Source organism: Poecilia mexicana, unplaced genomic scaffold (genome assembly GCF_051168715.1).
Source record: "Poecilia mexicana isolate PSO_F unplaced genomic scaffold, ASM5116871v1 scaffold_4, whole genome shotgun sequence".
Classification (NCBI taxonomy): domain Eukaryota; kingdom Metazoa; phylum Chordata; class Actinopteri; order Cyprinodontiformes; family Poeciliidae; genus Poecilia; species Poecilia mexicana.
In genome coordinates, this window is record NW_028263373.1 from 27,010,168 (window position 1) to 27,035,551 (window position 25,384).

A 25,384-nucleotide genomic window follows, 5' to 3' on the forward strand; every position below is an offset into this window, starting at 1 on the left:
CCTCTAACTTTAAACCCTGTCGAGTGCCGGTAAAGGTATTTAATGCCTCCATGGGTCATTTTTTCTGTCTGGTGACTTTCGCCACTGCACTATCCAGCTGTTGGACACTTGGCAACACGAGTGGAGCAGCATCGTTCCATGCAGCTGCTGCCACTTTTGCCTTCTGTTATAGAAGTGGTATATGTTTGTTGCTGATCTGCATGTGCACCAATTAATATGCTGGTACAGGTTTGTTCATTTATAGACTAGAATTTATGAATGAGTGTTATGTCTGCATCATTTTCAGAGGTGCCAGACGCTCTATCAATACATCTGGAATAGTGTGGCTTGTCTGCAGTCAATCTTACCCCAAGGCTGCTGCTGTAATTCCCAGGCTAAGTGGTGCTGGATAAACTCCAGTCTGGATATCTATTAGCCATCCAAGCCAACATTTAATGTAATCATCATAAGAAGTATGTGGGGACTTGGTTTCACACATAAATGGCGTTCTGCAGAAGTCTGGAAGTAATGAGACCTGAAGGGACAGGCAGCAGGCTGGCGCTGAATAGAAAGCATCTGCTTATTGAATGAAGCGCTCGTATTGTGTTTAATGTCAGTCTTAACGCCGACACAGCTGTGGCTGCAACAGCAGGGAGGAATGCGGCAAGCGGGTTGGTTTTCTGTTTGCTTGTTTAAGGAAAGGTATGTTTAATAAAAGGCTTCATAATCTCTATTTCATTATGATGCATCTAAAAAAACATTTAGACCTCTTCTTCTGGATATCTTTGACTTTTGAATCTCTGAAAATTTCTAAGTTTTTTTTCTAGAACATTTCTAAGATTAACTTCAAAATTTCTGAGATTTTTCTAGCAATTCTGGGGCTTTTCAGACTCAAAAATTTCCTTTTTTTGTTTTTATCCAAGAACATTTCTGCGATTAATCTCATATTTTCTTAGTGTGTTCTAGAATATTTTTGACTTTTGGAACTCAAAAGGAAAAATATAGCTCCTGCATTTTTTTTCCATCTGCTGTGATGCTAGTCATAGTTTAATTGACATGGATCAAAACTATAACTCAGTTTTCCCTAATTCATAGTTATTTATGCACAATAATCCTCTTTCTCAGTAGCAGGTAGAGCTGACAGTGATTTTGCTGTTTTTTTTTCTGGCTCAACTCCAGAGACCTTTACATTTTAATTAAAATGCAGCAGGCATCAGATCAGTGAGAGTGTTTGTGCTGCTGCTCAGAGGGGGGAGGATATATTAGCCCAATGAGGGTTGAAAATTGATTTGAATAGAGCCCACAGGAGACACCTGTCCTGATGTGCAGATTTATGCCGTCATGGTTTCCAGCTTCTACATCCGGGATCGTCGGCTGGCATTTTTGATTCATTGTTCGTCAAGTTTCGGACAGTCGAGCAGATGCGGCCGAGTCATTTGAAAGAGGAGCAGTGGTGTGTTTAGTGACCGACGGACGTCAGAAAGATGAAACTGAGCGTTGCGGCAGCTCCAGGCAGCGGGAGGATGTCAGTGAGGCGAGCCGCATTTGCTCCTTTTTTTAAAGCAGCAGTTTCCTATCAAGCAGCCATTCAGCCGAGAGAGACTGAGACAGGCGTCCTTGCTGCCTGGCAGCACATGTTAAAGGGCTCTGGGGTCCCTGGAGGCTCCACGCTTTTGTCAGTTGCGTCGGAGCTGTCAGTCAAGCCTGGCCACCAGGCTGTGATTTCATCTGTCTGTTCTCCCCAAATAATCAGAATCAGCTGCTCTTTTCTGCCCGTTTTCATTACTCAAAGGCAGAAATGTTAGCGCCATCTTTGGGAAAAAAAGCAAAAAGCCGTCCTCATTTTTTCCAACTTGTTTAGTATAAATGTTATTCTATGTCAACCTAACCTTTGAGCTCCAGGTTAACTGAGTCAATAAACTTATTGAAGCTATGAAATCGAACTCTGGATGTTCTGTTTACATGTTGAAATCTTAACCGATATAAAGGATAAGCAACTTCGAGTTAGCAAAACTACAGATTCATAATGCTAACACAGAAATTTATAACATGTAGAACATAATTTAAATTATTTTAATTTAAATCAGAGAAACGGCAATTAATGAAATTTTGATCTTTTTAAAATTTTGAATAATGTTATCCATTACAATGGACCCCTGCCTATTAGATAGAGCAGGTCTAAAATACTCAGAAGAAAATGCAACTTAGGAAGCGGACATAACCCTAACCCTAGCCATGCTTCGTCCTTTGCGCTTATGCCAAGTGACTTTGTTACCCGTCGTATCAAGCATGGACCTTTGTCATAATAATAAACTGACTTTTCTTTTTCTTCTAACCACAACACCACAATGATGATCAGAGTTGAAGCATCCATGTTCTCCTTGACTCGAGAAATGTAGTCTTAAAAAAGCTGCTCTGTCCTTCTTCAGTGCTGTTCAGGGTCTCGGGGTCTTTGATTTGTTTCAGCCTGCTGTCTGTGAGAGGAGACTTGTTCATGGACAGATTTACTCCCCTGAACAGTGCTGGCAGCAAACCTCAGATGAACCACGTTGTGTGTTCTTAATAAGCTGTTGAAGGCAGCGCTGTGAGCAGATGCCTCTGGGCTCTCTGTGACTCAGGGTCGCTCGGTTTGTCAGCGCTCCTGCTAGATGGAGGACCTTGAAAGTCCTGGTAGGTACAGAGCTGTCAGAAGATTTTTTTCTTTTTCTTCTCTCTTAAAAGTAGCATTTGTTTAGCCTGCTGAATTTAGAAGAAGGTTTTCTGCAGAGGAAATTTGGGAAACGTGTTATATATTCAAGTTCTAGTCTGTGTGTAGTCCCTTTCTGACTGTGCCAACATGTACTTTGTATCTTAGGTTTCAAGAGCTCCCGTGTCGGCAGGTGTTTTCGGAGTCCTCCATCTCGACTGACTGATTTCAAATTCTTCTGAAGTCTCTCTAAAACTATTACCAGACTCAAAAGCTGTTTCAGTCTTCTTTGTGAATGTCTAAAACATGAAACATGTTGTTCATTCTTTTATCAATAGTCTGGCACCTACCAAAATAAATGGCTAATGGTTTAAATACAGGAAACCTTCACAATGCTGAAGTTAGCTGATGTGGAATATGTGTTTTAGTTGGTAGGTCTAAGTTTATGCTTCTTCCTGCTTCTTTCTTTTCATGATTTCTTTTAGTTAAGATATTGTTTAAGAGACTTAAACGATCACAATATTTACCAATATCATCACAAGATTTTTTTTACATCTTGCAGCCCTAATTTTAATGACATTCTTCTGAATGTAGTTTGTGTTCCAAACCTCTGTTACCATGGAGTCCAACAAATAACTAAATGATGATTAATATCTGATTCGCTTCCAACAATGTTTATACTTAACATTTTAAGATGGGAGGGGAATTATTAGAACCACTCCTGTCTACTGAAGACAGGTTTAGCCCTAGTTGGCAGCAGAATGGGTGGGGCATGTATGACCAGACTCCTGACATTATGTGCTTGTTAAAAATTAAACAGGAGGAACATTAATAATTTCCCATGATCTTATTTCTGCATGGTATAGCTGTCTGAGGGATTCTATATTCAAAGTGGAAGCAATACAGAACCTAGAAGATCTCTATTATTCTCCTAAAACAACCTATGTTTATCTTCAATCTGGTTTAGCAGTAATAAATATCTATATTTAATATGCTGTTGATTACCGAATATATTCTTTGTTTTGCGTTTTCTTTTTTAAGAGCAGTTGAAAGAAAACTGTTCCTTAGTTGTCTGTTATACTTGCAAAGTGAAAATTTAGTTTATTTTGTAGCTATCTAGAGTTTGTATTTAATATCCTGATTTAATTTTTCAGATTTGCTCCTTATTGTCACGTCCCCAGTTCTTGTGTTTTAAGTCCGTGTAGTTTGATCCCAGCAGTGCTTGATGTGGCTGAGACTAATAGAAGAGTATAAATGACATCCTGTATCCTTGCCAGACTCTGAATCAGTCCAGTGTGGCTGCTGGCATCGCCAAGGAAACGAGTGCGTGATCGAGCTGCTGATGCTCAGTTCTGTCAAAGTGGGCAGTGGGCAGTGGGCAGTGGGCACCCTGCTGAATTGCCCAACAGAGAGGAACATGGCATATACATCTATTCACCTGCCTAGGCATTGGTTCACACAAATGTTGCACTGAACTTCTCCCGTTTTCGGTAACTGGGTTTGTGTAGGCGCTTGAAATCTTTGAACATGCTTGAATTTCAATTAGGTGTTTTCAAGTGCTTGATTTCTGTATTAAGTCCTCGACAGTGTTTGATATTCAAACTTCACAGTTTGGTAGTAAAGTAAAATCTAATATTTGGTTTCAACTGCAAACAGTTTTTCAAATTTAGACTTTTAATCAGATATTTTCACACACCTATTTAAAAGATTTAGATACAGTCTTTATTTTCTCACTGTCTGAAGTTAAATCAGACTAAACTTTTCCTGTTGTAGGTTGGTTAGATTCTCCAAAATTGTTTCTATTTGCTGGAAACAAGAAAACCAAGGATGGAGTCAAGACCAGTTCTTCCAAGACTGAGTCCAGATCCTCCAGATCCAAGACTTTGGTCTTGAAAGGCCAAGACCAGACATTCCAAGGTCAACACCAAAACAGATCTTTGAAGACCAAGGATAAGACCAGACTGCTTGAGACCAAGACCAGATCTTCCGAGACTAAGGCCAAAACCAGACTTTCCAAGACCAAGAACAGACTAACAAAGGCAGAAAAATATTTCAGGAATTTTCTTTGATCTCCACAAAAATTAAAGGAAAAATGGTTAATTATGCAACCAAAACTACTTATTGGTATTAAACTAAAAATGGTCTTAAAACTTGGCAAGAAAATGTTATATATATATATATATATATATATATATATATATATATAATTTTTTTTTTTTTTTTTTTTTTTTATAACTTTCTTTGTATATTGTAGATTAGCATTTAATTTGAGCAGGAAGGTAATTTACCTAAACATGAGTTGTTTGGATTGTTTCAATGTAATTAATATTTATTAGTCCTAATGGCTCAAAGACTTATGCATTAAACATTATTAAAATTGTAAGATATTTAGTTTAATTAGTGTCTTGTTCTTGGACCAGTCAGTTGTAAAGAGTGTGTGTGTGTTGGAGAGACATTTCAGAACATAAAATGCTGTATTTTAGTTTACCCTTAATCTAGAATAACATCACACACTATTAAAAATGGTATGAAATGATGCGAAATAGTGAATTGAAACTTTTCTTTCTTTTCTTTTCCTTTTATTTTGCATTAATTCATTTATATTGTTCTTATCTCCAAAGTCTCATGCTTTCAATTTTATCATGGATAAAGTGTATATGAACACTGTGGAAAGTATTTCAGGAGAAGTTCTGAAAATAATGTTCATCTTTACTTGAGAGTTCTGCAGTGTTACTGGACCTGTTGACCAGGTATAACTCAGACTCCAGCTGGACTGTGCTGCAGTCTGCCAGGTCACACAGACTTTAAAGAAGCAGCTGGAGCCGGCCGCACAGGTCTGGGTCAGCCCCGGCGCCACACCTGTACATCTCAGAGTGCTACATGAAAAACACACCGATCACATCTGCCGTGGCCAGCTGTCTCTATTTTCATACGTTTAGCTGTGCTGCTTAACAGAATATTTACACTAAACTCAGGTTTTGTCAAAGAATACTTCATATGCGAAAAGCAGAACAGTTTCTTTTATTCTCCCTTTAAAAAGAAAAGCGATCTGCATCACAAAAGGACGCAGGCAATGTTTCCACATCTTTCTAAATAAACAGCTCTGACAAGCAGCGCCGTGAAACAAAATGCAGATCTGCAGTTTAGCATTGATTTCTCAGTTTGGGCTCATCAGAGCCGGAGCAGCTGATGAGATCATGACAGGCAGCAAAGCAAAGAAGCCGTGGGCTTGGAAGTGGAAAGTAAACACGCCTCGAAGAAGAACACTGCCATCTGCCTTATGACACAATAAAAGGAATGATTAGATTGCGATTGCTGTACATAAGTGGATGCTGAGGAAGATGTGAGTCATGATTGTAAACAGCTCAACTGAGTGTAAAAAGCATTTAAAGTCAACAACCTTCTTGATGTATTTTGGTTAAGCACAGTGCTAATGTGTGTAACAACTGCCTGGATTCCACTGCAGATTTGATCATATTTATGTCACGTATCATAATAATGATAATCTTCAGAGTCGAGTTTAGTGATGTTGGTTTGTTGATATCTTCTTTCCTTTCCAGGCCACAATTGGAATCGACTTCCTGTCTAAAACAATGTACTTGGAAGATCGAACGGTAAGGACCTTCATTACGTGTGATTAATATCATAAAAAGATGTGAAAACGTTGTATTTCCCAGTAGCAGCGGCTGTCTCCGTCGATAGTTTTGTGGTGTTAGTTAACAGTAATGTATATGCATTCAGACTGTTGAGCAGCACTGAGGGAACAGCATGTCATCTTTCTGTGCTGCGTAGGTGGATACAATGAAATCTGCTGTTTTGCTGTCTGCTTATCTTAAAAAAGGCACAAAAAAAGCAGTACAACCTTGGAAATGACGGATCTGTTCGTCTGAATAATGCCCTGTTGTGAATCTTGCTTTCGTTGTGTTATCGGTGACTGAGTGTCTGTGTGCGGAGGGAGCCAGCTGATTCCAGGCTCTCTGACTGTCTCAATAATCTTCCCCTCCTCAGCGTTCTCTCTCTGAACCCCAGGTGAGGTTGCAGCTTTGGGACACAGCAGGACAAGAGCGCTTCAGAAGCCTCATCCCCAGTTATATACGGGACTCCACCGTGGCCGTGGTGGTCTACGACATTACAAGTCAGTGTCCCAGATGACAGCTTTTCTATTTCACTCTGTGCTCCTTAGTGGAGTCTTTTTGTGGCTGTGTGTTTCTGTTTCACATGATGAGTTTTACAGAAGACTCACATTGTGCTCACTAAAACTGAAGGGGATTGACTCTGGAGATTGTTGTTACAGACAGAATGACAGGATTACTACATAAGAAACGTATGAAAAGTGTTTCCAAGGTTTGGGTAAGTATGGTGGCGAAAATGGAAAATGTATGGAGAACAGACTTTACCAAACTTTTTATATTCTGAAAGATGAATAACTCATTTAAGTTTTGATTTAAAGGGGCAGTATTAAGATAAATCAACTTTTTTAAGCTTTACATCATATTATGTTATTCCCTCATCAAAAACTTACCTGGAGTGTTGTTTTGATTCTTTCATGCATGTTTGAGAAATCATTGAATCTCATGGCAACCATTCAGGTGTGACATACACCTGGTTGGACCTAGCTCCGCCTACAAAGATGAAGCTCTTCCTCAGAGCAGCAATTAGTAAACATCTGGTAGAACTGCACATCAGCTGAGCTCACTATAGAAGCTACTTCTCAGTGCATTGCTGTTAAAAACTAGGTTAAAGGGTTACTTGAGAAAATATGTGATGACTTCCTGAAGGTGGAGTTGCAGAAAGAGCAAGACTTTTTAAAGAGACAGAGGCCCAATTTCAAGGCCTTAAATTAGGAAGTAAAATTTCTTTTAAGTCATCTTTGATATGTACAGCATTTTTATAACAACTGAAGGAAATATATTTCATTATAAAATGATTCTATATGTGGCTGTAAATTGCATAATACTTACTTTTTAAATGTAAATGACTTCTTTTATCTTTGATTTGCTTTATCACACCATTTCACTTCATTTTATAAACAACTTCAACTTTAATAACTGGTGTTTGTTAAATTTCTTTATCATTAGCTTCCACTAAATACTTTGTTGTTTTAGTGCTTTAGCATTAGCCAAACTAACTTTTTAGTTATCAGTTCTCACCATTGGATTAAAACTAAAGTTAGTGTAAAAATGTACAAAGTTACACACACCTCCAATGTTTTCTGTAGTTTTATAAGGACTTGTTGAAATAAGGTTGAAATCAAGGTGATTTTGGCAGGTATGTTGAATGGAACAGTGTGACCATAGGAGTCCCATTGATTCAAATTTTTGAAAACTTTCATTAAATGGAACAAGATGAGTCCATTTCTTTCTGTAAGACTTTTTGAATTAACACAGTATGTGCTGCCTGATGTAATGTATAAGGCACATTTAGTTATATTGACTCTCACTGAGGCTGTCTGTCCCCTGTGGTTCGTCTTATGAGTTACGTGACTAGGCTTTGTTCTAGCATCTCCAGCATTTGGAGTCTAAAAGGCTTGATTAGTGACTACTAGCCCATCAGTAGTGTTGCTACATATATTTGTACTGCAGTATAGTTTTTTAGATATTGCAGGGTTCTTATTTTGTACAGTTAAGCACTGGCTATAAATAATATCAGATGGTTTTATGATATGTAACTTTTGTCTCATGATATACACAAACATCAAAAGCATGATTTACCAGGTTTGAGGTTCACTTTGGAAAATAAATAAAATCTTTTATCAAAATCTATATCCAGTAAATGAAACAGGCCTCAGTGTAGCAGCCAGTTAGCCCTGCCAGGCAAAGTGGACATATTTCTTTAAAGTCTAATAACTTACCATGGGACTTCACTGCTGTTTGTATTATTCCATGTCAACTACTGCCTTCCAAAACTACTAAAACCCCTTGAACCTTTTCACATTTTCTGTGAATGTTACACACATATCAAACGCACTTCAATATAATTTTATTGAGATTTTAAGTGATTTGCCAACAGGAAGCAGTTCTTAGCTTTGAAGTACAAAGAAGATGATGCATCAAAATTCCTTCCAAATAAAACCTCTAATAATGCGACATACAATTTTTATAAACATGTTTTTTGCATATTTGTTAAAACTGTCACCATATATAAAATGAAACAGATAATCTATAGAAAGATTGAGCTTCTCCACCTCCTCCAAGTGCTACTATTGTGGTCAGAAGAAATGCACCACTCCCAATCAAAGCCAGAAGGAGGGTTCTAGCACTGTCAATCATGCTCATGTATGCACTGCTCACTTTGTTAAAGGTGGAGAAATGACTTAAAATAACAGGAAAATTATTTATCTGCTGTCATTGCCATGCTAACTCACCTTAGCATTTACGGCATGCTATGTTGTGGTGAACCAGCTGTAGCGTATCGGAGAGCAAGCTCACACATGAGGATGATCGACGGCACTAAGACCCTCCTCCTGGCTCTGATTGGTTGGTTTTGACCAGAAGCAGTGTATTTATTTTTTTCACAGATTATCTCTCATACTACGCTGTCACGACATAATGACAGTTTTAACAAATGTAAACCAAACATTTTTTATAGAAGTCAGACACTGCAGCTTTACTGTCAGAGCTGTGAATGTTCTGGAACAATGCACTAAGATGAGGGAATGTGATGAGGAGCACTTCGTTACCAAGGTTTCAACAGTCGTGTTTTTTCCCCACCATTTTCTATACTTTCCATGTTAGTTTACAGCAGTGGGAGGACTGGTGCTGCTGCATTGTTTATCGCCTCAGCTGTTTGGTGTCATCTCACTCTGCTTTATCCCCACAGATGTCAATTCCTTCCAGCAGACATCGAAATGGATTGACGACGTGAGAACAGAAAGAGGAAGTGATGTCATCATCATGCTTGTTGGCAATAAAACAGACTTAGCAGACAAGAGGTATGTAGTTCCGTCCTCTCCTGCCAGCTAACTCCAGCATCTCGTTTCATGCCCCGACGCCATGGCAACTATGAGGCGCAGCGACTGTCTGAAGGCACATGCAGCTGAACAGCAAGAACAAAGCAGGCTGACACCACCGGCTGCATTCACACAACACAGAGTCTAGATGCTTTGCTGCAGAGTACATCTTTGTATTAATGAGATGGAAATGATGTGGATGCATATGAATTTAATGTTACAGTCCAAGCAGTGCAGGAAGATCTGCGAGGACTTACTGACGCTACATAATCACGTTCTGTAATGAACACAGTCATTAGCTTTATGGGATGAATTAAATCTAGTTTCATTGTTGTGATGTTTGGAACTCAGCCGATTCTCATTGGAGCGACTCGGGTCAGAACACCTGCTTTGAAATAAGTAAACTGTAATTATGAAATGTTTTATCCCTCAGCACATCCTGTTTGTGACTGTGATTTGTACAGTCATCAAAATAAAAGAAAAAATGAAAATGCTGATGATACAAGATTCTTAATGAAGCCAAAATAGGTGGAGAAAAGAGTCGATTTAAAGATGCTGAGGGAAAAATAAACTAAGGAATGATGGGAAACAGAAACTTGCATTATTAGGAACACAATACAGCAGGAACTGAACCATAAAATAGGCTGCGCTGGCTAAATGTATTGATGGTGCATGTGTACAAAATGTAGGCCACAGGCAGACTTCATACACAAAGGAATCAATGCAAAGAAAGATGGAAATAATCCTTTTTAGTTCAGTGGTGAAGTTGTTTCTTTGCCTGAAATCTGCTAAAACCTGCAGAACCTTACGACACAACCAGTCAAGAAAATTAGTCCAGGTTTCATACTTTGATCCTCTTATTGTTCTTTTTGGGTTGTGATGGTAATTATCTTACGTTTTATTTATGATGGGCTTTACAGAGTATTGAGTAACATAAAATCCTAAAATAAAGTTAATAAACATGACACACAAATCAGTGATGCCCTAAAAGCACTTTTGAAAAGGGTTTGTTTTGACAAATGATTTGAGCATGAATAGGTCTGGACTGGGTCAGGGTGGGACAGAAGTTGCATGAAGACTCTGACATATTTTCGTCCAATCATTAATGCATTGGATTTCTTCCAGTTGACTTGGAGAAAATTGGCTTCATCTGTCGTTTTACGTCAGTCGGTGAGAGTAGAGTGTGTTGTGGATCTGCTGGGGAAGTGGCTAAAAAGAAGAACATAAGGAATAAAACGTTGAGAAAACTGAGCACAGGACCTTGAGGTTTGCCATTTTAGGAATCAGAAGAGTAGAAAATGCATGTGTAGACATTGTTAATTAAATCCTGTTTGAAGATAAAGACAAAAATAGGTCAGGATGAGGACACCAACATGTACTGGCAAACTATGCGTTAACGTGTCATCAGCACAAAAACGGATTTAACAGAAAGGTAGTTTATATGTGATGGATCTTCATCGTACACAATGCCCTTTATTAGATTCATGCTTTACATTCTCCATGTATCTCCATATTGTCTCATTAGTATTATATGGATGCTGGAAAGTGCTTCCATTATTGCAGTCTTCCTCTGAACTGTGCCGCTTTACTGAATGTCACGTTCGCTCCAGGAAAATCCATCCTTGCGAGGTAAGTAATTTCATTGGTACAAAATGCATTAATTTCCCTGGCGAGGGTCAACAGCTCGGAGCTGCAGAGAAACTCCCTTGGCGCTTTACTTCACAGTATGTCAGGAACTGAAAGGAAATCAGGAAAAATGCTGATGGCGGCAGTTTCTTGGATGTGTCTCACCGGAGCTGCCAATAAAAGTTCACCGTTTCTGTAGCAAAAGATGAATGAAAAGCTTTGGTTTTGTAGGAGGTGTTGGTAGGAGAGGACCACTCATTGTTATGATTACACCCTAAACATTTGGGTTGAATAACATTTAGAAAGTGAGCTGTTTGATTCTAATCTTAGTTTCTTGTTGGACTTTTTCCAGTTTTTCACTGTTAATTTAGTTTGCTCTTAATGTGGCCTGAATATTAAAGCTGCAGCAAAGAAATAAATTCAGTTTACTGCATTAAGATCACATCAGCGTCCTCCTTTAATCTCCCACTTTGAGAGGGGAAATGAGCCTTGTTGCTGTGTGGACCGGACAAACTGACAGATGTTTAGCTAAATCAGCACAGAAAAATTATAATGGTCCATCAGTGCTCCAGCTGAAGCAAATGTTTTCTTACCCGATCATTCTAAATCTTAATAACGAGCTTATTATTCAGCTTTCTGCAGAGGAAGGCCTCATTAGTATCAGGAAACAATGCTAATAGGAACATTCGTGCAAATGTTTAGAAGGTGTGTTCAGGTTCTTGAGTCACATAAGGGGATTTAGCAAATTAACAATTTTTCAAAAGTGTCAAAGAGTGAGCGACGGGCAGATTTCTGCATCGTAAATTATCAAATTCTGCTCAGTTTGCGTCTTTGGCATCTTTTCTTCTCACACCATCTGTATTTAGCGCCTTTTTAATTTTTGGTTTCCCTGTTGCAGTATTGTAGAATTTACACATACTGTATGTATGAATCACTTGGGAACAAAGCATTTCAGAGAGTTTTTTTTCCTTTTGTTTTGGTTTTGGTTTTGCTCACTGGGGTGTGGTGGAGCTTTTCACAATGCTCAGTGCTTAGGGGAGTATGCACAGAGTAGGAGCTGCATATCTGCTGGAGCTCAGCATGTGGGAAATCTGGTGTGCACCAGGCAGCGGGAGGCAGCAGCCAAGCAGAGCCTGGTGAGCTGCACACCGACAAGAAGAAGCTCCACGGTATCCAGCTCGTTGCATTTTGCCGTTTTCTTTTTTATACTTGCTCCTGAACAACTACCACAACATTTTGGATAATTAGCTAGCAGAAGAATTTCTTCTTCCCACGAAAAAATGGACTGTTAAGCAGAAGGAGCATGAATTGTACAGCTACTATGCCATGATTTTCACATTTCTACTACAAGGTTTCAATGTAAAACACAAGGTAGCGGATACATGTGAATGGGGGAAAAAATGAATTCCAAAACATCTGACAAATAGAAAGTGTGGTGCCACTTTATACTTTACCCTCTTGAGTCAAAAACTCAATTTATGTGTTTTATATCAGTATATTAATTTTAAAAAAATCTATGAAGGATTGCCGAACTGGTGATGTGATCTTAACTGTTTTCACTATATGTAATATTTTTTTAAGCAGTAAAGAGGCACAGCGGCAAAACCTGAAACAGCTGCTGTGCAAGTTACTCAACAGATTGTTGCTAGGTAACCAATGAGTATGTGAGCCACCAGTCTAGCTTAGCTTGCTGTGAGAGGTTAAGTGGCTAAAGGCTTTCTTCTGCCTACATCTCCCAGAATTCTGTGCGGTTCTGGATCGGAGTTCAGTGAATATTCTATATATTGAATATTCTATCGGATTATCTATAGACATCAATTATGTCTATCGTGATATGTATTATTGATTTATTGTCCAGCCCTAAAAGTTGGCATTACCATTGTTAGCTGCAATGACAGCAGTAAGTCTTATGGTAAACGTCTCTACTACATGATTCTGCCACCACCATGTTTCACTGCTTAGATGGTGTGATGAGGGTCATGGTCTGAGTTTTGCATTCATGTCAGGAAGTTCATAGTAGTAAAGTTCAGCTTGAAATGTAAACAAGCTTAAGGAGCTGACAATCTCCATGATTTTATCTAGAAAATGTTGACCCTGACCTTTACTTAGAAATCTGCAAAAGGTCATCAAATCCAGTAACACTGTTGCTTCTAACCCAAAAATGATAAAACAGTAACTTTGTTGTAATTTGGGAAACCTTTGCGTTATCTGCTCACAATTTCTCTTGCCTAGAATATCTGGTGAAGTAAGAGAAAATGTGTCCTTTTAGAGACTTTCTTGCATAACTGTACTAACCTCAAACTTAGTTTGCTGGTACTTAAAACTTGATATTCAGGCTTCCTTCCTCTTGACCAGCCTTCCATCCTAATCCTATCCTAATGGCGCTTGGCATGGAGTGTTCACAGATCAGAAAAACATAGGATGTTTACATTTTTCCGATTAACTGGTCAAGCTGAAAATGGTTCCGATCCAATCACCATCTTTTCATTTTTAAGTCTGTGCCAGAATAGCTTTTAAGGTGAAGTATTGTACAAAATTCACCTTTTGCATGTTTTTGTTCCTCCATTTGGGTTTCTGCTGCTTCTAAAAACAACCCAAAAGCTTGGAAAAAAAAAAAAGTTTTTTGGCAATAAGTTTATTGTTTGGTGTCTGGAAAATGATCCGTTTCAAAACCTCTGGAATGTGACATCACAAATCAGCAGGCACTGTCCCTCACCTAACAACCTCAGCGAAGTGCAACCTGTTACCCTGCAACTGGAGCAGAGCTCTAGCACATTTGGTTAGCTGGTTTTACTGCTGTATGCGTTGTTCAATGGCTGCTGGAAAAGACAAGTGTTTTGTGTTTTGTTGCTGCATTCTTGTTTGTGCAGGAGGCTCCACATCTGCTTTTCAAAGGTGTACAGTTGTTTAATTGCGCATCTATTTGCAGCTATTCTCACTTGCCAGTGTAAACATTGAGTTGGGGGGCGTGGCCAGCAGCAGTTCATTTGGATTTTAAAGTGACAGAAGCCCTTAAACAGCTCATTCTGAAAGGAGCTCAAAATATGAAGAACTGAGCAGAATAAGACCTAAGAATGATTTGGGTTTTGAAATGTAATTAACATGCTTAGGCCTATCCTAACCTCTTCAAGGAAGCATAATAGGTCACCTTTAATAACTCATAATGTTCCCATTGCAGAGCTATAAATATATTGGGTTTAAAATGATTTAATAGCTGACAGCAATCTGGAGTTTTGTCTGTGTGTGTCCTGACCTTCTCTCAGGGGGGCGAGCTGCTCCTGTCTGAACGTGAAAACTCTTTCAGACTCATTGTCATGTTTGATTAAGTTCATCATATTATTCTGGGTGATCAACAATGACATGAGTTTGAGGATCAACCGATCCCAGAGAGTCGACGTTTAAAAAATAGAAGGATGTACCAAAGAATTAAAACATTTTAATCATGATCCATAACGATTATGTCCTGTTACTTTGTTTCCTCGCTGTTGTTTGCATAGGATCATTAGTGCGACACACATAAAGGCGGAGTCACATATTTCTACTATTTTAATCATAGTGCTGCTTTGCAAGGCATGAATGTTGCCAGGACAGCACATTCATCCTCCGGCTTCCCTGGAGCCGCCTCTCTGATGATAAATAAGCTGCAGAGCTGTTTAAGTTGCGATTCAGACCGAAGCATCCAGAAATGGTTGCAGAAGAAATGGTGTAACTCTGTCAGGTGGTGTTATTATGGAAATGCAACTCCGGTTCAACGTTTCCTGTGTGTGCTGCAGACGTCTTTTACCATTTCATGTGTGCTGAATTACTCCGCTCTGAGCTGTGACGCAACGGAGGTGTTGGAGAACGAGGGAAGCATCCGTTTGATTTAGCACTGCTGTGTTTAAGGGTTGAAAGCAGCCTGTTAGTTAGATGTGTTTATCGTGTGCACAGTTATTAGGCAGGCCTTATTTTTGAGGATTATTCTTATTAATCGCCATCTATAGTGCTCTTCATTCAAAATGTTAACGAAACCTCAAAGTAAAAGTGAGACTTTGGCTTTTTAAAAAGAAGAAAAACCAAAACCTCACTATGCACTCAATTATTGGGGAAGAATTGTTACGTAACTAAATAAAAAAAACTCACATTTTTCCATCTCACTTTTTTATTTTAATCTGTTAAGTGAGAACTGTAAACAGTAAGCTTTTCTGACTTAAAAAAATAATCAGTGACCAGTGTAGCCCTCCCAATTTTTTTCAGTAACACAATCTGTTGATGGTCAGTGTTTTGTGTTGCAGCAACAAATATAACAGAACTGGAAGACAATGGCTTCCTGGTTGCTTCACACTTGATTGTTCTCTAATCCTTTGGGGGTTAATTTGCATTTTTTTTTCTCTACACGTTTCTTACGACCCCATTGACTATTTACAACAAAATGTTTAATTGTTCTGTGATGTTGCCACAAAGTCTTAGGAATCTCAAGAGTGTGTCATCCCTCAGACGTCTGGTAATGTTTGACTTTTCGCAGTTAGTTACATCTCTTTTTGGCTCATTTTGTCTGACAACAGAAGCTGTCCAATAGTTATGTACAACCTGAAATGGTGCGTTGACCTCCTTAGGCCTCACCCGCCTTATTACAGACACACATCACCTGCTATCCTAAATCCACTAAGTATTGAAGCTTATCCAACTTGGAGTTAGAAAATATGCCTTTCTCGGCCAAAGGTCTCCGTCTGTGCTCACAGGAAACCTGATGGTGTCTCTGTGTCGGCGAGAACCAAGCAGTCTCTGCCCCATTCATTTGAACATGATTCAAATTTGCCATCATTAACTCTTCACACAGTGTAATTAATCACTCTCGCCCAGTTACCCAAACACACCTGTTGTTTCCCTCCCTGCCTAAAATGACAATGAGCTTTCGTCTCCTCGTACAGTTTCTTTTGGCTTGTTGTTTATGTGAGCGTAACAACCACCGTTTTGTGTCTTGATTCAGATGCTGATGCTGATGATCCCTTTTTATTTGCAGGCAAATTACAATCGAGGAAGGCGAGCAGAGGGCTAAAGAGCTGAGCGTCATGTTCATTGAGACCAGCGCCAAGACGGGCTACAACGTCAAACAGGTGAGAATTTTCCAACAAATAAAACCTGGAATATGCTTACATAGCGCTAATCTTTCTCAGGACATCATGGTCAATCAATTATTTACTCTATTAAAATGTCAATCGTCACCCCACTGTTGCCAACTCACCGACTTATATGCTATATTTAACTACATTTCTGACCAAAAATAATTGGTATCGGCCAGAATCGGAATCAGGAAGTCAGGTTTTTCTTAAAGATGAGTAATCGCCGATCGGCCAGAAAACTGAAATCGGTGCACCCCGATTAAATCAATGACAGTGTTTTTGGAATGATAATATTGTTTCAGTGTAAATATTAACAAGATTGAGTCACAGCAAAAGGCCACAACTCGCCTAAACAAAATGAAGTTTGTGTCACCTAGTAGCTGACTCTGTAGCTAAGACTTCAGACTTGTTCAACCTTGACTCCTAATAAGTAAATGAAACCTAACGTGTAAGCTGTTGTTGTGGGAGTTTATGCATTACGTCATAAAAAAGGAGGAGGAAATTTGGGGAAAGTATAAGGTAACACTTTATTTGAAGGGGGTTGAATAAGACTGACATGACACTGTCATAAACACCTGTCATGAATATGAATAAGCCTTCATGAATATTTATGACTGTTGTCATAAAGCGTCATTTGGTAAATTATGACACTTTTAATACAAAGTTGACATTATTCAAAATGTCTTTATGACAACTTGACATTAACCAAGAAATCATTACTGTTTAAACTTTACCTTTAATAACATAAAGATACCTAATTTTTAAAGTGCAATCAGTAATACTTTTATAAAAAAATTATATCAGTAATGATATTTATGCATCTATGTTGTTTGCACAGTTTTATTGTTCATTTATTGTAAATTTTCTGGGGTTTTTTTTTTTTTTTTTTTTTTTTTACACATTTAGTACTACATATTCTACTCAATTGCACATTACCTTCGATTGCAGTACACCATTTTTGATAACTGAATTTGTATGTTATGTTATTTAACTGTTGCGCTGCAGTATATTATTCTTAGTTTATTTTTAAACATATTTTTAATATTTTTGTGTGACAGTAAGGATATTTCTTTTCTACTCCTCTTCCAGCAGTGTCAGTCATTCCTGTGCCTTGTAACTGGACATTTAACTTCCAGTTTCATCCTCCTCCCTTTGAGCGCTTGCTGCTCCCTGATTTGGTCGGACAGCCCACCAATCACAACGCAGTTCTCTCCTCTTAGCCCATTTCTGCTAACTGAACTGCATTCGTTACCTAACGCTGAGGTTTTCATTATTCCAGACAGAAACAGAAGCAGAAGGCTCCTCTGGTTCAAGTCTGTTTCTAAACAGCTGATTGTTTTGTTGTTTGGTTTAAAGCAGCTGTTGTCTGCAGGATAAAGAACAAACAAGTGTATGGCGGGCTGTGTTGTCAGTCTGTGGACGGTGTTGATGGAAGGCGCCGCGCTCATCCTGCAGCAGCTCCTGCAGACAGAGGAAGCCGTTCTTCACCAAAACACCGACCGTCACTCTGTGCAGCCGAAACAAAGGTCACAGTTCAGCCTCCAAAGGCTGCAGTGTCTCATTGTTTGTTTGGCTGTGTCATCTTGCAGCAGACTGACACCGTGCCGGCAGACTCATAACATAAAAACACAGCCTTTCTTCCAGATGGAACATTAAAAATCCTAAATGTTTTTTTTTTTAATTCTAAGTAAATATTTCTGGAACAACAGTGTCTCTGTTTGTTTTTTCTGTCTTCCAGCTGTTCCGGCGCGTGGCGGCTGCTCTCCCAGGGATGGAAAGTATGCAGGAAACCAGCAAAGAAGGAAGTATCCTTTGAAAAAAAAGCATGAATGTTATAGCACAGTTACAAACAGTGAACAGAAAACTTTTTTTAGTGTTCATAGCCCCTTGATCTTTGCCACAATTTCTCACATTACAAACACTAATGTATTTTATGTGATAGACCAATATGAAGCAGCATATAACTATGAAGTGAAATGGGGAAAAAAAAGTTATTTTTAACATAAAAATTGGAATATTTTGTTGTATATTTTTGCCTGTTCTTTGGGAAATTGCCAAAGCTCAGTCAGAATGCTAGAAGAGCATTGTTGACATCAAATGTTAAGTTTTGCCAAAGAGTCTCAAATGCATTTCGGTCTGGACTTTGACTAGGCCATTGCATCATGTAAATATGCCTTGATATCAGTCATGCCATTGTATCACTGACTGTATTTAAGGCTGTATAACAATAATGTGATAAAATCAAACTTTAAGATGTGATAAAACGTCTTTAAAGCTGCATTATGTAATAATGACACAAAATGTAATAAAATCCTTGAAGGCATTTTGAATCGTTTTGTGTTGTAGGTTCATACAGAGTCTGTTACCAAAAGTTTGGAATTTGTTGACCAGAGTTTCAACTTAAAAGCATACAACATATGACTATTATTAGGAGTATAATGATTATTGATTAATGATTGGACACAAGCACTTTGTGAACGTTTATTACATCATCATTTCTTTAAAAAGATCTATCTCTGCATTTTGTAATAATGGGCAGAAAATATAATAAACTTATTACATATGTGGGAGAAATTATTGCAAAATGCATTCAATGATTTTATGCAGTTTTGCATCGATTCTTGTATATTTAATTTCAGGTTATTTGAGAACATTTTCTCATTTTTGTTAGCTTTAAACCCTCAAATCATTTCACTTCTATCTCACAACTATCCCCTGATTTGTGCTGGTCTGTCACATGTTATCCCAATATGGGGTATTTCCTTTGTATTTTTGTACGGGGGAAAAACTTTGACGTCTGAATGCTGCAGCACGGCACTGTGAACGACCTGACGGAATTACATTTGCAATCTATTTAACGTCAGCTACCTGTCTAATTAAATAGGTTGTTAGGGAAAATCGTCTTGGTAACCGTCAGCTTGTCTTGGGTCAGGCGGCCATGTCTGTCCGTTAAAACCAGAGACTGCCTCAGAACAAGCCCCTGTTCTGTTGGAGTGGCAGAACGCGCCCAAGGTTAAACCAGCTCTGGTTGGAAGGGAAGAATAAGTGAAGGTGATATGCAAAATATGCTCTTGGTGGAATAATATATGCCAAACAGAGACATTTTTCAACATGTTATTGGAGATAAATGGAGCAGCTGAGACGTTTTCTGCTTTAATTTCCATCAGTAACTAAAAGAGAACCCCCAGGCTCTGCTACTCCATCTGATTTTTATGCTGTTTATTTGGTTTAGTAATACGGTCAATGTTGCATCAGGTGTGAAACACAGCATCAATCTCCAGGGTTTAATGAGTATTTGTGAAACTGGATTTGGTTTCTTCCAGATTGATCCTGTTTATGCCTTTTTTTGTCACACTTTAATGTTTTGTTGTCTTAAGTCTCTGTAAACAAAACCGTCCTTAAAAAAAGAGCTAGTTGAAACTAAAGCACCAGAGTTTTATCATCCAGTTTTTGGTAGAAAGAGAGAAAAGAGAAACAATAAATCATTCAAATGGAAATTATTGAGCTTAATTTATCATACGATTCATTGAGTTATTTCTTATTGCAACAGGCCTAGAAATAAACAAACAAAACAGTATGTTAAACTACAAGAAAAATATGTGTTGCCCAAGAGCCACATTAATGTACCATTAGTCTGGCACCGTCTCATATAGTACTTCGTAGTATTAATAAATCAACAATCATTCTGTATGTTTTTGTCTCTTTGTTCCGTCTGTGAGCGCCGACCGTTTCTGTAACCGTTCCTCCCCCTGGGTGCAGCAGCCCTCCACATCCTCCTCTACTCCACAACCGCAGAGTTGCATCTCTATGGAAACTGTAGATGAGCTAGAAAATTGCTTGCGGTCGCGCCGTGCGCACGCTGCACTGTCATTACTCCTTCACTTTTAAGGGGTCTCCTGTTGTCCCGACGAACGCGGCAGCATTTATCTGCCTAAATCAGGCAGACCGCAGCCCAGCACGGGAACGCTTGCTCCCGCGCATCCCGCTGCAGCGTTCCTGTAATTTATTTGTGAACTCTGCTCCTGCAGGAATAAACTTGGTAACCTACCAGACTTTTCCATCCACTGAGATTTCCATCCACCTTTTCATTAGTAGCAGCCAGTAAACTAAAGAAACTAAAGAAGAGGATGGAGATAACTCTCCATCCTCTTCTTTCCCGGTGTGGCAGAATGTGAGAGGTGGAGGAGCGGTGATGGATGGCTGGTGATGACAGTTCCTCAGCAGCGATGCGTCTCTGCTGACACGGTCGCTCAGTGGAGCGGCTCCACGCACCAAACACAAACACACACGGAGGCAGGGAGGCTCCAGATTCAAAAGGATGAGTTTTGATTTGAAGCAGACAGCGGAGGGGTCCAAATCAGACTCCAGTTAGCACACGGAGCATTTAGGAAACTGTAATCGGTGCATTTAAACTGGAGGTAGGAAGGGAGCGCGTCATGATGATGTGCAGGCCTGGAGGTTTCTGGTTTCCGCTCTCTGCTTCTGAAAACAATTTCCTACCTAATGGTTGTGTCGTTAATCCTTCCGGGGTTTGAACATGGCGCTTGACCCAGACCAGTGCGGAGGTCATCAGGGCTACCAGGAAAACACTGACAAAAACAAAGGAACTGGCTGCACCAACAGAGTCCAGTGCATTTAAAATGCTTGAACTTTTCCACATTTTAGTCACAACCACAAACTCCAATCCAAATTCACTGATCAATTGCTACCGTATTTTCCGCACTATAAGGCGCACCGGATTATAAGGCGCACCTTCAATGAATGGCCTATTTTAGGACTTTTTTCATACATTAGGCGCACCGCATTATAAGGCGCATAGAATAGATGCTTCATACTCTATTATTACACATCCACATTAATAAAGAAATGGTCCCCGAGTACTTTATATAGTAGGCTGGCCCAGTCGTTGTTTCACTCACGGTGTTGGTGTTGCGATATTATGCCCAACTGCTTTCTGGGTAACACAGACCAACCGACACGCTGCCGCTGCAGTCTCTGTCTCTCTTCCCCTGCCCCTCCCCCCCTTTAAATGTATTATCAAACTTTATTAACAAACCAGTGTTCTGACAACTATCCCAGCATGCACCGCGCACTACTTCTTCTAGGGGGAAAAAGAAGTTGGCGGCTGCTTACCGTAGTGGACCAACTGTAAGCAGCCTACTGCATGTCTGTGTAAACATGACGTCTTTCATTTCGATCTGAGTTAATTAGCGTAGCATTTCTGCCGGATTTTCACAACATATCAGCCACGACAATGGACAGGGGAACCAACAAGTTCATGTCATCTTTTTTGGACGACATCAAGGTGTTTGAGCCACTGGATGCCTCCAACATTGTGCACGTCACAGCTAAAAGCTACCGATAGATGAGGAAAACAGCAGATCCTCACACCCTCAGCATAAATATAGCTGTGGACAAGATCACTGATGCCTATTGTTCTTGCAAGGCTGGGTAAGTCGGCATTCATGGTTTTGATGGTCCACAATGTACATTAGCATATGTTTACTACTGTAGCTTGTGTTTGTGAGACGGTCACGCACATGGTAGCTGCACTGTGACCTAAAATGGGCATTAGCCAATGAAACGCGGCCCCTGTGGCAAGGTCCGTTGCTGGACCTGTTGTGGCTCAATATTGGTCCATATATAAGGCGCACCGGATTATAAGGCGCACTGTCGGCTTTTGAGGAAATTGAAGGTTTTTAGGTGCGTCTTATAGTGCGGAAAATACGTAATTTTGCACGGCTTTGGAATTTTCACCAATTATCAAATTTTTCCTCAGTTCTAACCGATTTTAAAATGTAATTAGGAATTTTAGATATAATATAAAATAAATTATAAAGTATGACGTCACTCAGATCATAAAGTATAGAGTTAGACTGAATAGAACTGCCTTTATGGACCAGGCACACTGCCACCTCTACCCAACTGATGTAGCAATCAGTAACATCTGATTGCTGCGTCTCTAATATTAACTATTTTAAAATTCTGTATTTTCTGGAAAAATTAAGTAATTTAAACTTTTTTGGAAGCCCGTATTATGGCAAATTAAAAACTTATTTTTAAATGTGCAACTTTGACTGCCACTATTTTAAACTAGACTAGACTTGGTCTCCCAGTCTGAGACTCAAGTCTTAAACTGTATGTAATGAAAAGTGAAGGGAAGTCGGTATGTGAATGACAGACTGCAGCTGTTTTATTGTGAAAGGATGAGCTTGATTTCAGAGCCGGTGACGCTGGTGGATTATGGGATGTTAATGCCTCATAACAATCTGTTCATGTTTGCTGTAGCTTCATAATAATGGCTACATTAATGTCTCTCCAAATGAATGCTGTGTTAAATGGCTTTGGATCATTTAGAAATCATAATAAACATAATTTACCCCTCACATTTCTCTTGCTGCTAAGCTAGCTGCAACTTTACAAAGATACTTCCAGCTAAAATTGTCAAAATAGAAGCACTTCCATCCTGTTTTTTATTTATTTATTTATTTATTTTTTTTTTTTTGGTAATTTATGTCTCATATTTGATCATCTTTGCTATTAAGATTGAAAACAGAGGCTATAATGTGAATTTTGATAATAGTTTCTCAATATTATTCAACCTTATCCAGCTCATAGTGAGGAGAAAACCATTTAAACTTAGTGCACAATATAAAGGAATGGAAAATATGAAGGAAGGCAGGGATAATCAGGAGTTAGCCTAGCCATTATAAATAATAAAAAATCTAAAGAAAAAATTCTTTAATTAATTTCTTCTTTTTTTTTCTTTTTGGAACAGAAATGCCCACTATTACTGTTAAGGTAAAGATTACATTTTAGCAATTTTCAAAATAATATGCAACAATCTTTTGTTACATTTTTAGATACTGATTTAAATATTAAAGATAACTCCTAAATAGATATTAAAAGATTGCTAAAGTGAAACAGTACACTACAAAAACACGAAATATTACCAAGTATTTTTGTTCTAGTTTCTAGAAATAAGACAAAACTAACTTACAAGTTAATGTTTCAGCAAGATAAGAGATTGTTTTGACTCAATAAATCCTTAATTTTGATGAATAAGTTAGTTTCATTGGCAGATTATTTCACTAATAACATGTGAAAAATGTCTTGTAAGTGAAATTATCTACCAATGAAACTAGTACTTTTTATGAATACTAGTCAATTATTGACTTAAAATAAGCTCATATCTTGCTGAAAAGTAACTTGTAACTTAATTTTTGTCTTATTTGAATGGTACTTAGATAGAATAATGTGTCAGATTTATTGTTTTTGCAGGGTACGGGTCTGGATTCCTGACTACAGTCATGCAGGGTCAGAGGCCGACGATGTTATGGATTTAATAAGAAAAGTTTTATCTCAGTTGTGGACTAAAGACTTGAGACTTGGAAGAAATTATCTGTGAGCATCTCTGGTTGAAAGGAGTTGGTGAGAAATCTCTTTTGCAGTTTGCCACAAGCCAAGCTCATGTGTAACTCACGTCCCTCTGAACAATTAAGCTCTACTTTTTGTTAGTTTATCACAACAACAAAATCCCAATAATAATAATAATAATGAGAATTGTGGAACAAGATTAAGGAGAATAAGTCATGTCGTGTACCTGCTGTTTCCCTGCAAAGCAGCATGATTTACATTCAGTTTGCCTTTCAGTCACGCTGATTACTCTTCGTCAGGTTCTGATCTGGGGAAAGCGCTTTAATTTGACAAGAAAATCCCATTTGGGATTTCACTATGAACCAGACTACTCCAGCATGCCGCAAACACCTGCAGCTTTACTCAGGCAAACAGAGGGAAGAAATCAAATGACGGCCTTAAAGCAGGAGGAGCAAAAAACAACAAAAAAACAAAACAAACGTACACATTTCATTTAATTTGAAGCTGCCCTGTTCATTTTTTCAATAAGGTTGCAGCTTCCCCTCTTCCCTTAATAGATTAGGATGGTATAGCTACTGGATAATAAACATATTCATCACTGTGTATTTTGTATAAATTCAAATTTGTATCGTTTTATTTTGTGTTTTTAATGATGTAAAAACTAGCTTCCGGCTCATTCGAGTGTCTCTTCCACTCTCTTGACACAACCGCGCCGACAAAACTACTCTTGAGAAATTTCAAATCGTCTTGAGCTGGAGCCACAGCCATTACTGAGTTATGCCGACCGCTAAAATATTCATGACTGACGAGGCTCATTTGGTTTGGTGATGTTGGCAGCTGACACGCGCGCTCCCATCCTCCAGCTGGGGCGAGCCGGTCCACGCAGGAACGCTCTGGCACGCGCCGCGTTAAACCGCTGCCCTTCAAATGACATCATACCACCACGCGCTCCACTGTAAAACAGCGGGAACGAGCCACGCCACTCCCAGAGACACTAGCTGCGACCGCACGGCGAGGCTCCACCTCGTACCGGGCTGCTTGACAGCCACGCTGGGACTGTTTGGATCTAGTTTGCACACATGTAGGCCAAACGTGTTTGTTTCCCCATAAAGAAGAGGCTGCTACTGCTGCACCTTCATGTTTACTAGAAGGTCTGGATTAGCCAGGATGTGCTTTTTGTGTCTCTAAGATGAAGTTGGAATAGCACTGTGTTTTTTATTTATTTTTTGCAGCCTTGGCTCATTAGCTAGGCAATTGTTCCACAGTGATTTAAGCCAGGATTCATTCAAAGTTAATGTCTCCATCATAATACAGCAGACGGACGGGGCTGCATCACTTGGACGCTTTCTCTTTGTCCAAAAAACTGTTGCAAGGAATGAATAAAAATAGAACCCTGTTTATAAGTGTGGGATGGTTAATACACTGCAAAAACACAAAATCTTACTAGTTTTTAGTGAAAATATCTTGGTGAACATGAAATAAGACAAAACCAACTTAGAAGTAACTTTTCAGCAAGATATAGGAGATTGTTTTAAGTCAGTAATTCCTTAATATTAATGGAAAAGTACTGATTCCACTGGCAGATTTTTTTTCACTTAACATGACTGTTTTAATTGAAAAAAATCCTACCAAGTATTTGTAGTCTAGTTTCTTGTGCAAATATCT

At 38.9% G+C, this 25,384-nt stretch overlaps 1 protein-coding gene across 2 annotated transcripts in view; it reads left to right on the top strand.

Annotated features, from left to right (window-relative positions):
- rab6ba (RAB6B, member RAS oncogene family a) overlaps positions 1–25,384 on the top strand; it is a 57,445-nt gene that overhangs the window by 28,931 nt on the left and 3,130 nt on the right. The window contains exons 3-7 of one of the 2 annotated variants that reach the window (XM_014974686.2): positions 6,226–6,279; positions 6,674–6,800; positions 9,485–9,596; positions 16,243–16,336; positions 18,081–18,147. In XM_014974686.2, coding sequence (XP_014830172.1) covers positions 6,226–6,279; positions 6,674–6,800; positions 9,485–9,596; positions 16,243–16,336; positions 18,081–18,147 — 454 coding nt within the window. The remainder of the gene's footprint in view (positions 1–6,225; positions 6,280–6,673; positions 6,801–9,484; positions 9,597–16,242; positions 16,337–18,080; positions 18,148–25,384) is intronic. The other variant, XM_014974695.2, reaches the window with a different exon arrangement.